The sequence below is a fragment of the Strix aluco genome, chromosome 2, assembly GCF_031877795.1.
Source record: "Strix aluco isolate bStrAlu1 chromosome 2, bStrAlu1.hap1, whole genome shotgun sequence".
NCBI lineage: Eukaryota > Metazoa > Chordata > Aves > Strigiformes > Strigidae > Strix > Strix aluco.
In genome coordinates, this window is record NC_133932.1 from 44,109,416 (window position 1) to 44,127,118 (window position 17,703).

Below are 17,703 nucleotides of genomic sequence, written 5' to 3' on the forward strand. Positions count from 1 at the left end.
TATGTAGGCTTTAGAAACATTAAATTCATATAAAATTTAACTGTTTAAAATATGAATATTGGGAAAACAGGTTTTTTTATTGTTTGGAAAACAAATTGGACTATGGAGAGAAGAGGCTACGCCTTTCTTCAGCTTGGTTCTTGGTGGTTTTGAGGGGTGAATCAGTTCTATTTTATTGATCAGAGTTTGGCATAGGTTTATTACGTGATTTTCAGTCATTTCTGTTGCCTTTACTTTCACTTCCGTTAAGTCTGCTGAACTTCCTAGAAAGCTAGCCAGCCAAACTTGAATGAAAGTCTGGTTCTAAGGTAATCTGCATTATTAAAATATGCTTAGCAGATGAAAAACATGCAGTGAGAAAGTAGTGAGACTCTGCTAGGTTCAACCCTAAGATTCTTAGTGTCTTCTGAAGAAAGCACTTTCTTGGCATAATGTTTTTGTGAAAGCAACACAAAGAAAGCAAGCTTGCCAGTATTTAGTTTTTGTTCATTCTGGAGAATTTCAGACTGTAACATAACGTAGTTACCACTACTGAGAGCAAGATTGCTTGTTTAAATAGCAGTAAACTGTACTCTTCTTGCTGGCAGTAGTCATTTGCTTATAGGCTGTACATCCTTAAAGAGTTTTTGATGGTGAAAACTGCCTGTTTTCCTTGGTTTTGTTTCAGTGCACAGAATAAGAACACAAGTAGTTAGCAAAATGTTTTTAAATAATACAGCATGCAATATTGCAGCACACTTACACAAGTGTAACCGTGGACACTGATCACTGATTACAAGTGGTCTTAAATACTGATTACTACAGGAGGCTGTATACAGTGTCCTTATATTTAAACTCAGGCAGCTACATTATTTTACAACTCGTGTTGTTGTATCTAAACAATCATTTAAACTTATTTTAACAGCTGACCAATCCAGCCTCCTTCATGAGTTCTTCAGTCCAATGGAAAAGCTTTCCTTGGAAGCAAGAAGTTCTGCAGGCTTAGATATCCACTTCCTTCCCTTTAATCTGGAAAAACGTTACTGCACTGTCATTCTGGTTAATGAACTGGTAAGAATAGAAAGTATGTTCTGTGAGTGGTTTTCATGTGATAGCCTAGTCAGTTAAGAATCAAGATACATTCGCCAATTATGTGTGAATGGGGTAAATGAATATAGAAATTGGTTATGTACATTTTTTAAGGTAATGTTTTGCACGCATATACAATTATAAAGATGTGATCTATATGCTAACTTTTGGAAATGAAAATCTTTCATTTTTTTGGTTAAAATACAATATTCCTATTATTCGTGAAGGAAAATGCTGCTTAACAAGTTGGTCAGAGATTTACATAAGATTACAGGCTTCAGCTAAGAAATTTAAACTGAAGTTTAATGCCCTTTTATCTCCACATAATTAGAATTATATGAAATGCACATTAGAATTATATGAAAAGAAATTACTTTTTACTGTAAAATCATTACAAATAAAAGTAATACTGCAAGGAATGTTACTTAGGTGGCTTTTCTGTGCAACTCAGCTTCAAAAGAAATATAAAATTTAAATAATTTGTCTTGATATGGGAGCAAGAATACTACTTTTGGATGAGACATAGGCAGGGAAGGGATAAAGTGTTTACTGTACTGTCCTTGTATTTATCACTGTATCTAGGATATGCTGGCAAAGTAGAATAATTATTTTCCTTGCTCTGTCTCTTTTCAAATTTTTCTGCCAATACAAGTTCCATTCAGTCCTTTTCACCAACACAGGTAAAGCTTTTGAACAGATTGTAGATGAAAATGGACTCCATTACTTTCAGCTTCTCTTGACTCATGTAGCCTGGGTTTTGCCATATATACTTAATTGAAATTGATGTCATCAAATTACCAAGACCTGGTTTTAACCAACTTTCAGAACTTAAAATTTGCACTCCAGCTTCTTTGATGTTCCTGTAATCCTTTACTTCAGTGGTCACAATCTTTTTATTTCTGTGTCTTTAACTTTTCACCTCTTTAACCTAGCTGTCAATGTTTTTCAACACTCTGTTGTTTTTCTAATTTTTTATGTGTGGTTGATCTCAAGGTTTGCATTCTGGTTCTTACTCTCAATAATACTACCTCTGTGCTTCAGCTTTGCAATTGCTTGCATCTGCCATTCTCTCTGCCATGTTTTCATGGTTTGTAACAATACATCCAAAACTAAATGACATTCTTTTTCTCCTGCATGTTCTTGGCTTCCATATTTTTCATTACTGTAGAACAAGAGACTTTGGCTAGTTTTAGTGTTTGTATGTTTGGTGTTTGTTTTTATTGTTTAACCAGGTCTTTGGCTATGCCACCTGACCAACTTCATTTTTTCCTTGCTTTTAAGGGAAAACAGGACTAATGAATGCAACCATGCCCAAGCCTGTCTATCTGACCCTGAAACCACTGGCCATTTTTTAAGAAAGCAAGTAATATGGCTGGAAGTCTTAAAGAGTATGCAGTTCACTTGAGTTTCTTGAAAATTAGCAGAGAGATAGAAGACGGATAGTCTGTCAAAGCCCACAGTGAGACAGTAAGAACATGCCTTATTGACACCAGGGAATCACCCACAAAGAGGCTGTATAAATGTCCCCATGTCAGAGGGTAGCGATCTTTGTGGATGTTTCAATGAAGATTCAATCCAGTGCTCAGCATCGTTCAAAAAGAGAAATTATTAGGAAAGAGACATCAAAATGTAAAAACTCAGTATACCATTCTAAAGAGCTATGCTGTACGCATCTTGAATATTGTGTGCACTTCTAGTTATCCCAGGAAACAATATAATAGGTATAGGGAAAAAAAAGAGAGAGAGAGAAACAAGGATGATCAGAAGGATATAACAATTTCTTTATAGAGACAGATACTTAAAAAAAAAAAAATTTCCTGTCATTAAAAAGAGGTTATTAAGGGACATGACAGGTGCATAAATTTATGAATACATTGCAGAAAGTTAATAGAGCAACTGTGACAGGATATAAAAACTGAACCAAATGAAGTACTTTATCATACACAATGTTTGACTTGTGTAACTCAGGATGCTTTGGGTTCTAAAACTCTTAACTAGTTCAAAAGAAATTAGGCAAACTCATGAAGGTTAGGTCTATCAGTTTTATTAGGTGAAATATCCAGATGCAGTCTCTAGACAAGGAAGACCATAGCCTACTGGTTTCTGGGAGCAAATCTGAGAAGAATATTCTTTTATTTGCTATGATTTTATAATCTTTCCTTAAACTTCTGCTATTGTCATTCTTCCTGTTTGTTTCTTTATTAGAAGCAGAAGTATATACCCTGGCTGAGAAGAGGAGGCTCATGCTTCATTAGGTACAGAGCCAGAGAACTAAATAATTTAATGAAGAGAAGGGAAATGAAGACGTGTTAATGGGATGAAAGCAAATTAAGAGATGTGGTCAGAACCATGGGACAGTTGAACATTTCTGACAGCCTCAGTGTTGTCTCCAGTGGTGATGTAGAAACACCTAAATTTAGACACCTAGCTACTAGTCACTGGCAGAAGCACCTAAATTTAGACACCTAGCTTCTAGTCACTGTTCTTAACTAACTGGTTGACCTTATAGTAGTAGGAAGCATTGATGCCTCAGAGAAGCCACTGTTATGACCTGTATGGTAACTGTTTCTGGAACATATGATCCTTTCAGCTTAGTTGAGTAGGTGGGGTGCATTTTAAAGGCTGCTGAAAGTGCAAGATTTTTGATATGTAGCACCTCAGGTTAGAAAAATTAAGTCCCATCCATGTAACTGTATCATTTGTGAGAAAATGTGGTAAATCACCTAGGGAAAGATGAAACTGCAACATAGCTAGCATGATTTTAGAGATGTACAGTACTGGCACAGGAATAAATTGGCTTGCTTAAATCTTGTATATATGGCTGCAGTATTTCAATCATACCATTATCTAATCGACAAACAAGTGTAGCTACCATGCTGTATGAGGATCAAATGACCTCATACAATGATGAGACATGTATCATTTAAATGTGGATTTGTGCTGTAAATAATCTAGTAAATAATCTAATAGATAATTTAATAAATAATTTAATTTAGCATTTCTGTAATTTCTTCCTACCTACCATTCCTACCCTTTTTGTCAAATGCACAAAAATAGCGGTCAGAGTAAAAATGCTTTTTCATTACAATCAGTGAAGAAAGTATTGAGATTCAAATCACTAGTTAGACTTGAATCTGACTGGGAATCCTATCTATCATTGCATCAACTATATATCTGTAATAAAATCAAGAAGATACTCTGGTTCAAGTTTGTTGGCCTACTCAAGTATGTTGCTTAAATTATTTTGAAACTATCTGTATGCTAACTTTTCTAAGGCTTGAAATGAAGCACAAGTAGTTTATAACATTTCTCAAGGATTTGTTTCAATATTTCTTCATTTTTTAAGAAAAATTGAGACTGACAATCTTCAAATTTTTAGCATAGATTTTTTCAGAGAAGAAATTATATAATGATTAACGTAACTGGGTTGCTTTTTCTCTATATCTTTGTTTCTGGGAGCTAATTTAAATGTGAACAACCCGTAATTTCAATGATAATAATTTATTAACTCATAGTTTAAGAGTGTCAGTCCAGACTTTCACGGCTAAATGTCTAATATAAAATTAAATGGTTTATTAAGAGAACACTTTATTATCTGTTGTTCTTAATTACTGACTTGCATGGAGAACTGCAAATTCCTAGTAGCTATACATTCTTTTGAAATATCAATTAGCAATGGGATGAGATAAATAGCTAAATGTAGTTCAACAGCTATTTTATGAACTATTTTTAGTAAACCCTACCCTGTTTCTGCTGATGGAAAATGGAAACATAAAGCATTAAAACCATGGGGATACTAGCTAAACTCTCAAAATACAGTAAAATACCCATTCTATTCCAAAGCATCAGGAAAAAACTCAGCAGCAAGAAAACAGGATTTACGTTCTATGGAGATCAAAAAGCAAGAATTCTTCAAAGCAAAGAGGGAAATGGGGAAGTTTGTTCCTACCTGTAAGCATATTAATGTCAACAATGACAAGAAAAGTAATTAATAGTAGAATGGCATCCTAGCAACCAGTACCTTAATGAAATTAGTTGTATATGCTGTGAGATTGTTAACAGTCCTTATGGAGCCAAATCACTGTGTCAAACAGGAATAATTCCTGTTTAAATTGGTTCCCAGGAGTGGCTATTAGTTTGTGTAAGTGAAACCAATTTTGCTTTAATCCTTCTCAAGGAAGATTTGTCTGAACTCTTGAATCAAGTTAGGGGAGAAAATACCATCAAAGTTGAATAGCTTTCCTTCTGCTGGGTCAGAAACATAATTGCAGTTTTCAGGCTTAACATAAATATTTGACAAAACTATGAGTAAAGGTGAAGTAAAGATCAGGCTTGTCTTATGTTATTGACCAATATTAAAGGGAAAATATTGCATTAGTTGGCAGATGGACTAAATTATAAAAATAAATTATTTCCTTCATATCTGGAATGAAGAATAAAAGACAGAATATGCATTTTTAGGACAGAATTTTGCAGAATATGGTTTATGGAAATAAAGAGATGACCTTCTGTGCAGATTATATCAGCTGTTGTGGCAGCGTTTGATCCTTTACCTTGCAATCAGTGGAAGCTACCGCTGTCCCTAAAAAGTTCGTGTAAACAAAAAGAAGTTATCAAAGCAATTAGTATATCTATTAAACCTCCTGCCTAGTTCAGATAGATATATAGGTACCTAATTTAGATATCTTTTAGTTTTGGGATGTTCTGACTGTGTCCTTTATAATTTGGAGTACTTTTTAAAAAACTCATTTCTGTCTTTCATTTGCACCTTATTTTTTTGTTTCATCTATGATTCAAAGTGTTATTTCTCTGTCAATTAGTTTATCATTTCCTCTATGACAAATTACTGTCTTCCTTTGTTCTAGGTCATGTTTATATTTACTTTCAAGCTTCTGTAGGTTTTCCATTATTTTTGATGAAATAATTAAGATTTGTTAACTTCATTTCTTCTTAATGGAGAATTCATACATGATGCTCTTTTTTGACTTCTGCTATTATTTGCTTTCTAGAAAAATGTTAATGGCTCAAAATTACTGTAAATTTTTTTTTAAAAAAAGTTCTTAGCAGTGAAGAGCAAAGAAGTAAGCTCGTGGATATGTTTAAATTATATGTAGTTATAGCACATAATTAGAATTCAGTTTATGGCTGAATTTATGGGTCAGGGTGTCCTCATTCAGTTAAATTATATGAGGAGTTCGAAAGGATTCAACTCTAAAATTTCTTGATTTTTCAGATTTAATAGTCTCAATTAAAAGTACTTCAAGTGTTTGAAATTATCATTCTATTTTATTTAAACATAGTTTTAAAATAATGCATGTCCCAAATATGTAAATTATTTCACAAGTCAGATCTTAAGTATTACTAGAATATCTTTGGGTTTAGTTTTAATATTTTACCCTCTGTTCTGCATGATTTGCTCTGAATTGTGTGGATGTGTATGTTCTTGTGTTTCAGATTGGAGAAATCATATACCTGATAGAGGGGACAGGTGATATACCTTTGCCTTCAGGATTGCTTCCAATGGATAGTCCTAATGTTTTGCATGTTAGCAGTACATTAGAAGGTAAAGTGAACAGAATGGAGAAGAGTAAAATAGAGCAAATGATTATCTTTTGCAAATATTCTTTAGTTCCCATGAATTTTTGTTAAAGTTAATTAAATACATCTGATAAAAGCAGTTGTGTGTAAGAAAGATATTACAGTGTAACTATCAGATATTTATTTTAATGTTGTCCAGTTCATTCTCTTCAGCGCAGCAGCTGGCTGTTAGCTGTCTTCTTCAACTTTCTTATATTCTTTTCAACATAGTCTACATAAATATTTTTTCATAATTTCTCTTCTTTTCTCCTTCAGAATATAGCTTGTAGCCAGATGAACCAGGACAAGTCATCTTTAGCTATAATTTTTCTAGTTTTAAAACACATGAGTTTCGTATGTAGTGTTGTGATTTGACAGGAAATCCAATACTTTTGCCACCAAACAGTCAGTGATAAACTGCTGTCAGTCCTATTTCAGAAACAGTGTATCTATTATTTGAAATAATTACTGGTGGCTTCTTTTAGAGGGGATGCAACATCATCTAGAGGGGTAAAAGAGTGGCTGTGTTGTGTAGGTAGCAGAAAGACTTTTTAAAACTTTCATTACTGTCATAGTAGTAACGCTAAAGTCTAGGATTTTATTATTAACTATCTAAAGCAACTTTTGGTTTGAATTTCAATATGTGTTAATTTTTATTTCCTCATTAAAAATAAAAAAAATATTACTGCAGTAAATAACATGTACTAGCATAATAGCATGTAACTAAACATTAAAATAATTTTGTATTCTGTCTTTTATTTGGAGATTAGAGATTTTAAATACTCTCTGCAGTTGCACTAGCAGCTGATAAATGTGGGGGTTTTGTTTGTTTTTTTTTTATTTTTTTTTTATTTAACAGGTCCAAGTGCAGTAGAGCCAGTTTTATATTTGAAATGTGGTCTTGCTCAGATTCTTGAAGAAAATCTGAGGATTCCATTGATCAATGAGTCAAGAGAGAAAGCTCTGGCCATTGCTGCACAACAGCAGATGTCAACTATTGAATATGAAAGAAGAAAGATCACAGGGACCCTGCAGAGCAGTAGTGTTCGAGTTGCAACTGCATTGTTAGGGCTGTCCAGAGTAGAGGTGAGAAACATAGTAATCTGTTACTACAGTTGTTTAGTTATTCTTGATTTGTAGGATTGAATTTTTTAAGTTTCAGAAAATAGTGTGAAGTTACAGGTTTTTTTCACACATTCTGTAATCTGCCAGTTACTATTCCCAATTCCCCTCAGATGCTGCAGTATTTTACATGTTGATTCCAAAGCTGCTTCCTCACTCCATGCTATTAAGAAGTGCTTCTTTTAAGAAATCTTTGCTGCAGTTAAAAAGAGCATTAATATTTTACTTCAGTTAGCTTCTGAGAAATACCCTTTGATTAAAAAACTTTCATACTCTATGTAATAGATATATGTATTAGTATCCTTGCTTATGCACATTTTTGTAAGAAATGAAAATTCTCAAACAGGATTTTTTTCTTTTTTTTAAACAACAGACTTTGAGAATAAGTCAAAGAGCAGGAAAAACTTTTTCTTGTCTTGCAATCAATACAGAATAGTTTTGGAAAACCACAAATTTCCTTATAAGCTATAGCTCCCTGTGTATACATCATTCCTACCTAGACATATTTTCCCAAGATTTCAACATCTAGAAACAAAAAGTCCTCCCAAGGTAGTCTGTTAAACATTCAATTAGTACTTGTGAATAAATTTATAATAGCAATATTGCCAAATAAGCAAGCTTTTTTTTTCTCATGTAGAATTCAAACGTAACCTTCTATGGATGATGGCTGAGCTCTGGGTTTTAATTTGCCTTGTGAACCTGAAGTTACCTGGCCTCGGACAGATTGCTGGGCAGCTGTTTTATTCCAGTTTTCCAGTTAGACTGTTCCCTGAGTATGGTTCCCAGTGCTACATGATTCCCAGTACTAAGAGGAAGAGAATTTTCCCTGGTGTCTTGATGTTGCTGAATGTATCCCTTTTATTTACAGAGAAATTTAAAAAGTAATATAAATAGATTTAATCTGTACATGTTTGTGTGGGACTAGAATTGTAACCATGTAATCTAGACTCAAATAGTTTCCTTTTGGATTATAGCTAATCCACTGCTGTGGTAACATTTTATAAACTCTTCATAATTGAAGTCCCTTAATATCACAGTCACTTAGCAAATACTTGACGAAGGACTTGACTGCTCTGAAGCTGTGGATGTAATCAAGACAGAACATAATAGGAACACTCTTTGTAACACTAGGTATGCTAAGATCTAATATGAGTTCTAAAATTACATGTATTGTAGAAGAGTGGAGGACAATTAGATTAGTCATAAAATACATAATGATGGCTATTAACACTGAATAATTTATCATGTGAGAAGTGAAACTAATATGCAGAAAGAAGTATTTTGCTCCATGTACAGGAAGTCTTATAGTTGGTTATGCGAAATAAAATTGAGAAGTTCTGCTATATACTGATGTAGAAAAGATTTTACACATTCAAAATATCTCCATATGGTAAACCACTATGCAGATTAAACTCTGAAAAGAGCTCCTAATAACTTTTTGTTATAAATTCTTACTCACTATCCATATAAAAGTGACAATATAGAAATTCTGGTGGCATTAACTGAAGAAACGTTTTTTGAGGGGGGCTGATGTTCTGCAATTAAATTTGAAGCTGAAGTATGGTTTTAGGTTCATCGTCTAAACTGCCCCCCCACCACCACAAAAAAAATCCCATCCACAGCTCCCATGGTTTGATGAATTATTTAGGCTCATTAAACCCTTTGGTACATATGTTGTACGTTACATATAAATCTAAAATATCTGGAAATCTGTTACTCTCTTTTTGATTTCTATTCCACCTTTCCACTCACTTCTTGCAGGTATAATTATGTTATATAATGGATGGACAGAATGGAAAATGCCCTTATGTTATTACTGCTTGGTCCATTTTTTGCCTGCCAAATTGAAGAATACATAACTAAATAATTGCATGATTTCCATTCTTATTAAACTGTACATCTTACTCATGTTTACTTAAATCACATAGAAGACAGTAATAAAGGTAGGCTGTGTTGTTGGAGACAAACTGGATATGTGTATTCAGTAACTCATGCTCTATGTTTTTACTCAACCCATCTGTACGCATAATTGAAAGTCCTAGCTACTTTTGTACTATGTTTTTGCTGCTTCTTTTCCTTGCGGTAAGAAACAAAGATCTATTGTGATTGACTTTAATGATTAGAATTACTACAAAAAAATGAGTTTTGTTCTCTTTCCCATAAAGTTGTTGTGCTGACCAGAACCTATTTATCCTGTTCGGTTTTTGTGCTAAATGGTGTTACTACTGGGCTAGTATTAGATAACATGCAATCAGAGTACAGAATTGACGGTCAACAAGTCTGAGGAGCTTGGAAATGGACATTCAGTGAAAAGGAGCAAGAATATTAGCTAAATCTTTATTTCTATCTTTTACTTTATAAATTAGGTTAAAACCAACTCATTAAACTATTCTGCTAGAAATAGAGTTTTAATACTTTGTTTTACAGTCTTAGGTACTGAATGATTTACTTAGCAGCAAGATTAAGTAGTTAACCTGCCATCTCCCTCCCTGTCCCCAAAAATAACCTCTACTGCCAACACAATTCCAACCATTTGTTAATGGATTTTTTTTTTTTTTGTGCTTAAATTTTGGTATAATTAAAAAATAAATAAATTTGAAACCAAATAGCATCAAAATTTAATAAAGCACTTAGAGATGTTAAGTAATCAAGAGATAGGAAGCAAGGATGCTAAAGCAATAGGAATCCAAAGATGCAGATCTCAATATTTAAAGGAAAATGAGAGATTAAAATCAGTAGCCTTATGCTATTTAACTCTATTAGTATACACCCTATAAATATATACAAGGCATAAAACCCCAGAAGCTAATTAACAACCTGTTTTCTGACTGTGAATTTTTAATTGTTTGTAATGAAAAATGTTAGGAAAGTTTTGAATTTTATTTAAGTATACAGTTATGTTAATTTCTTACCTCCTGAGTATTTCATTAATTCAATTCATCCTAAAGCATTTTTAGGTAGTAGCAAAGGGAATATAGGATAGAACTCTCTGCCACCATTAAGGTTGGGACTGGCATTATTGTGAATAATTACAAATTGCCTTTGTTAATGACCAATAAGAGAAAGCTGTAGGTGGGAAGTTTAGGTGAACATAGATAACAATAAAAAGGGTATCTGTCTGGAAAGAAAGGGGAGAAAATGTGGAAGCAGAATCACAGAATCATTCAGGTTGGAAAAGACCCTTGGGATCATTAAGTCCAACCATCAGCCCTACTCTACAAAGTTCTTCCCTACACCATATCGTCCAACATCACATCCAAAGAACAACATAACTGTTTTAGATTGAAGTTGCGAATGCTGGTAAATAGAGGGAAGTGAATAAAAGAAAGAGAGAAATAACAGAATGATGAGAATTCATTCACTGGGGTATGCAAGGGGAAGGGTGTTCCAGTCAGTGAAGTGAAGTTCAAAATAACATGCCTCAGTTTTCCTTTTTTCTAGAATCTACCTAAACAGGCACAAATTAGACCCAGTTTCTAGATACAGGGCTCTTTCTTCATAGTCAGAGATGATGGTAATCTCCTTGTATAATTAGACATTATGATAGGAAAGGAAGTGAAGTCCTGTTCTGCAAGAATCCCAAAATGAAAGCCTGCACTTTCCACTCTGTCCAGATGTGTCCTCATAGTTAAGCTGTAAAAAGTATTTACTTAGGCTTCATTTTACCTCACTTCAAAAGCATGGCTCATATGAGCATGGACACCAGATCTCTGTATCCTTAGCTATATTCCAACAGTCAGGACATTGTGCGTTTTCTTTCTATCCTGCTGTCCATGTGACTAGACAACATTGAGTATTTTCATCTTAGTACATCATGGTGATGGTGATGAGTTTTAGTTTCGATCAATGAAAAATGAGACCTTGTGCACTTGAAGCTATGGCTTCCGCTGGTTGGCTGATGTGACAGAATCTCATCTGTCCAGCTCTGATCTTCCAAGTTTGTGCTCTTCATAGTCCCCCACGATTCAAGAAGAATTTTGTGATCTTTCATGTGATTATGGAAAAGTTGTAAACTCAATTTGAACGGTTTGCTTTTTTAAATACAGGTGAGGGTTTTTTTCAGAAGGAATCATGGTGTCGTTGAAGAGAGAAGATACTGTAATTAAAAAGTTACATTAGATATGTTTGAATGGGAATGAACTTTTCACGAAAGGATCTCTGGTCAGATTTCAATTTATTGAAGTTATATGTGGGACCAATGTCTTTTATATTACATCATTTGTCTTTTGATATGGGATTAAGGGAAGTGGAAAACATGATTGATCACAGGGATTCTGAGAGATTGAGATCATAAAATTCTTTTATTCATGATGAATCATTTTAGAAGTTAATTCCTCAAAGGGAAGATCTTTCAATTAATTAATTAATTCTTGGAAGGGGCTAAATTAGAGTTTGGAAAACACTAGTATGTAAGGAAAGAGTAAGGTGCCTCAGCACTCTGTAACAGAATCTGCCATTCTTGTTCAAGGCTGAGAAACCAGGAGTCTGGTCTTGTTGGAAACTTTGTGGGAACAGAACCAAGTAGATAGAGAGTCCCTTGGTTCTGCTTAGCCTTGTTCAAGGCTGAGAACCCAAGTGCAGATCATAAATTTAAAAACAAATACCTTGGAAAATCAGTCAGTCTTTGAAAAATATCAAGTTTAATTCTGATGTTTTGTATACTTTCCAATCCTTTTTTGAAAAATTATTATAAAAAAGAAATTAATCCTGGGAACTGAATGCAAATACTGTTCTTAACTGGTAATAACACTTCCATGCTTGGAATATCATGAACCATTACATTGATGTAGTACATGTTGGAATCTCTCTTAATTGTAGCACAGCAGCCTTAGACCTGCAATTGGTAATCACTTAAAAAATATTACATTCTGTTTAACTTTTGCTGCCCTGAAAAATACTAAAAAGGAAGAGAGCAGCTGCAACTTTTATCTGAATTGTTTTGGATATTTTTTCTTTTCTTTGAAATGTTACCTTTTGAGGCAACAGGGTTTAGTCTTGTGTGTGTTTGCAGGATTTTCTTTTTCCCCTTTCAAAAAGATCTAGGTCTCTCATTAAAAATATTTTCATCCTTTAATCTTTGACAAGGTACCACCAAATATTTGAAATGTTCATAGACTATGTAATACTAACCAGCTGTCTTTTTTCCCAACATATCTTTAAAAATGAGATAGCATGAACAAGGATCTTAAAATAAAGTACTTCAGTGATTTTTTAAATCATAAGATATCTCTTCAGGATAATTTAAATATGTTCAGTCCTTCACTAAAAGGTCATCTTACAATCATTTTGTCAATTAAAACTTCCCAAAAGTTTTTAATCATGTTGAATTTTTATTTCAGTGTTGGAAAATAATCTAATTACCAAAATCAGATGTAGGTATAAATTCATATTTGAATATGCAGAAGATCAAAGTCAAATTTAAACTGGTAAATATGTGTAATTCTTTTGGTTTGGAACTTCTCAGTACAAGTGAGAATGAAATATCTTTTTCCCACTGCAAAGTCTTCTGTCATTTCAATCCTATCAGAGAGAAATAGAACTTGATATTATTATAGCACTGCATTATTAACACCTATTGATTTTTAAATTTATTTTGTGTGTGTGTCAGAGAGAAAGTACTATCAGTGAACTTCCAGTCTTGCATGATAGAAATTAATAAATAGTGAGTTCAGGTTTTCAACTCACATAACAATTCTTCTTGTCCTTTCTGTAAATTATATTTGCACCATAGAAGTGGTGCAAATACAGGGGAAAAAAAAAAAAGTATGTTAACATATTGTTTTGATGAGTGTTTTTTTAGTCACATACATCTGTCCAGTTGTCTTTGATAGAATTAGAATCTTGAATAGCAATCTCTTTCTGTATTTATTGTGCCAAAAAACTATATTAGCAACTAAAGTTTAGCCGGTTCCCAAATTCCATATGTATTTTGTGTTTAACACCGTATCGACACTTTGGATGGATGGATTAATGGGCAAAACAAAGCAATGGCAGAGCATATGTCTGCTTTCTAAAACTGGCAAGGGAATGTGAGTTTTGTATTAAAACAGAAAAAAGAGACAAACTACCAACCCAAGACAGAACCCCAACCCAGTTGATCTGAACAGTAATTTGACCATATTACCCTAAATAGTAATCCTTAAGAACAACCAACTTTCCTTTTAAATTGTCTTTTTGAATTCCCACAATGAATTCTCCATTCTTTGTCCTATTGCAATACATACTGCGACACCTGCTGTCCTGGCATTATTTTAAACCAATACGCTTTGAGAATTAAGCAGTTTTCCTAGCACAAACTGAACATTTCTGTATTTATCTGCTCCCTAGGTTTGCTTCAAGATAATTGCCAATAGTCATTAATTCAAAGGCTTTTCTATAAAAAAAGATGTGACTGGTTTCAGATTTTAAATTTGTTCAACTTAAAATTAATCTTAAGCATTACAGTTATACTGTGTTATTGGACTGAAAGTGGCAGTTTTGAGCAAGTAGTGTATTAAATCATTGGATTATTTCTGTAATGCTGTTTTACCAGAGTCAGATTCAGTTCATTAAGGTTTAGATGCCTGTTTTGAGTTTGCCTTTACGTACTGTGCTAATCCTTTACTAATATGTTTCATGGTGTTGATTAGCAATGCTTTTTATCCAGAGGAGGAGCTTCTTTGTCTCTAAAATAAATTCTAAATGCTTTGATTTCTAAAATATAGTTTTGACATTAAAGTATCAAAGTGAGTTCAGCTAACTATATAGTTATCCCTTGCAAAATATCAAAATAATTTTTCCTTTTTATGCTTTTTTTATTCAGAAACTTTATGAAGTAAAAGAAGAAACATCTGTCTACATCTGATGCAAAATATGTTTTACTTTCCATGTTTTTTATGCTGTTTTCTTGCCTTCCCTGAATAGTTATAAACCACACTTGCAGAGTGGTTTCTGGGTAGGAGGTGATTTTATTGTAAATCTAAAAATGCATTTTTCTTAAATGAATGGTTCAAATGCATGATGTCTAAAATAATTAGACAGTTTTTATTTGGAAGGATCTCTCAACAGTTTCTATATAACTTGCCTAATTGCCAATTCAGTTTTAGAATTACACGCTTAAACCTGTATAATTTTACATTTCTTAACCTGAAATTATTACGAGATGACTGTTTGTATGTATACATTATTCCTTCACTTCCAGAGACATGCACTCCTGAAACCTCGTAAATTCCCACCAGAGTTGAAGTATGTGGATTACAGTGTAGAAGTGAGCATGCAAGAATTCTTTGAGGTTCCTGAGAAGTTCTCTATTCCAGTATTGGCATCAAGCAGAGTTAATTTGAAAGTTCCATCAGCAAAAGACCTTTCACTTCAGCAAACAGGTAAGAATAGTCTTAAATATGATTATTTTTATTTTTTTTCTGAGATAATCTGTATTTTTAAGGTTTTCCTAAATAGATTCAGAAAATGATCTTTCTCTCCGTTCTACTATTGATCGAGTCCTCAACCTTATCTTTGTCATCACTACTCAAATTCTATTTTATTAGCTCAAAACAGTGCTTTCATGTTGCCCCTGGTTTTCTCAAAGGCACACAACCACAGGAGACTTTCTCTAAAAGAGAAATTTGTTTGGTTTGTTTATCTGACAGATCCTGAATTTGTGCTCATTTCTTACTTCCACTTCTCATCCATCACTGATCTGTGTTCAAATTGTGCCAGTTATATGACATCTTTTCTTGTTTGCCTCTGTTTTGCTGATTGAGGATGCCAGTTAAACTCAGAGTGAAAAGAGTAGGCTTATTTTATTGTTAATAATTAAAGGATATAACCAAGTAATTCAGAAAATAAACAATAAGAAAAATAAACACTTGGTTTCTCAGCCTTGAACAAGGCCCTACAAGGAATGTTGGATACGTTCTCACAACATTTCATCCTCGCTATCGATCATATTTTGTCTAAGCTACATCTTTCACTAATGAGCATACATATTTCGTTAATGATCAGATACTAATAATAAACACCAATGGTAATACAGATTCTACTAATTAGCAGACATTAATAATGGATAATGTTTGGTTGGAGGTTCATCTAGAGGTCAACTTTGTTTCAGGGCCTATTGTGCAGGCCCTAGCACTGCAGCCTCTCCTGTCAGCCAGAGGGAGGTGACAACTAATTGTATGCTGTTTTCTGCCTGTCCCTCATCACTGAGAAAAGTTGTGCATTAGCCTTCTGAGTGATCTTGTCAGCTTTGGTCAGTCTTTGTTGCCTCTGATTTTTCTAGTATCTGAAATTTTATACTGAAATCTTAATTACTTTCTTTTTTGCTTGGTTTTCATTTTGATCTCTCCTTCACCAGCTATTTTTTTTAAATGCTTTATTTAAACATATAAAGCATTCTAGGTTGCATTTCTTAAAAAATCTTGAGTGGCTGAGGGAAGTGGGGTTTAGTCTGGCAAAAGGGAGGCTCAGGGGAGACCTGCAACTACCTGAAAAGAAGTTGTAGCGAGTTGGGTGTCAGTCTCTTCTCCCAAGTAACAAATGATAGGACAAGAGGAAATGGCTTTAAGTTGTGCCAGGGGAGGTTTTAACTGAATATTAGGAAAAATGTCTTCATTAGAAGGGTTGTCAGGCACTGGAACAGGCTGTTCGGGGAAGTGTTTGAGTCACCATCCCTGAAGGGATTTTAAAAGACTTGTAGATGTGTTGCTTAGGGACATGGTTTAGTGGTGGACTTAGTAGTGTTGGGTTAATGGTTGGACTCAATGATCTTAAAGGTCTTTTCGAACCAAAATGATTCTATGATAAAATTTGTGTTTATATTTACCTGCTAGGGTATCTGTGTATGGTTATATCACAGCTAATGTAATGTCCCACGGGTATCTGATAGCAACACAAATAATTTTGGTTTTGCTACTTAAAATGTAGGTAGTAGTTTTCTTAGCAAATTTAGTAAAGGCTTGAATTATAGTCAGTCCATCCATAGTTTTGTTTCATCACTTCTTTTCTTGATCAATAGAGTCCTTCTGCATGTTTCTTCAGTTCCTTTCTCCAAGTGTCATTGGAATCAGTCATGTGCTTTCATGGTTTATGTTGGTTTTCGTACTTGGTATATCCGTTGTGTTTTTTGTTACTTTTCTGGAATAAAAATAAGGAACTTATCAATTATTTCTGACAGCTCTTTTTGTTACAGATTCATTCTACTTAGATGTGCTGTAAAACACTTTAGGGTGTCACTAGGCACATTTTTAGGAAGATGACAATAGTTATTGCAGTATTAGAAGCAAGACTAGCCTGACGAGGGACTAGAGGACTACTAGTCAGTAGAAGTTGTAGAGTAGATGTAACAGAGGTTGAAGGTTGAAATATTTCTTGAGTGACAGGATATTTAAATCCTAGTTAAAATCCTTTTGTTCTCGAGTTAAAAAATAATTGCCTGTGTTTGTAGTAATTGATGGAGAGGTGAACTAAAAAAAAGTCATAAAGGCTTTGTTGAGTAGTGTAGGGGATTCTTTGGATTGCACTGTAGAATAGGGGAATACCAGCTGGGGAAGAGAGCAAAATCTGCACAAAAATCTGATAAGTATATAATAAGACCTCCATCATGATCTCAGAACAAAGGTTGTTAACTGACCAGATGACAGGTCGCTGTTGCTTAGTAACTTCTCAGGTTATTTAAAAAGTTGAAATGTGAATGAGCATATTTGAAAATTTTAGAGTATTATTTGCTAAAATGTAATGAAGAAACTACATTACAGTAAGGAAGTGGTTAATTTACTGTTAGTTAATACTGCCTCTTTATCCATCAAAGGAAATTATAAAAGTATCTGAAAGAGGGAAGTAAGCAATGGAAATTCAGAAACAAAATCATACTACAGTGAACACAATCTTTTTGATATTTGTTTTTTCTTTCTAGGACACTTAAATAGTTACATGAGGGACTACTAATGTCAAGATGAT

At 33.7% G+C, this 17,703-nt stretch overlaps 1 protein-coding gene across 1 annotated transcript in view; it reads left to right on the forward strand.

The window, feature by feature from the left end:
• Window positions 1–17,703, forward strand: part of CFAP47 (cilia and flagella associated protein 47) — a 347,392-nt gene that overhangs the window by 142,944 nt on the left and 186,745 nt on the right. The window contains exons 42-45 of the mRNA XM_074816879.1: window positions 905–1,050; window positions 6,523–6,631; window positions 7,505–7,731; window positions 14,948–15,128. Of these exons, the coding sequence (XP_074672980.1) occupies window positions 905–1,050; window positions 6,523–6,631; window positions 7,505–7,731; window positions 14,948–15,128 (663 nt within the window). The remainder of the gene's footprint in view (window positions 1–904; window positions 1,051–6,522; window positions 6,632–7,504; window positions 7,732–14,947; window positions 15,129–17,703) is intronic.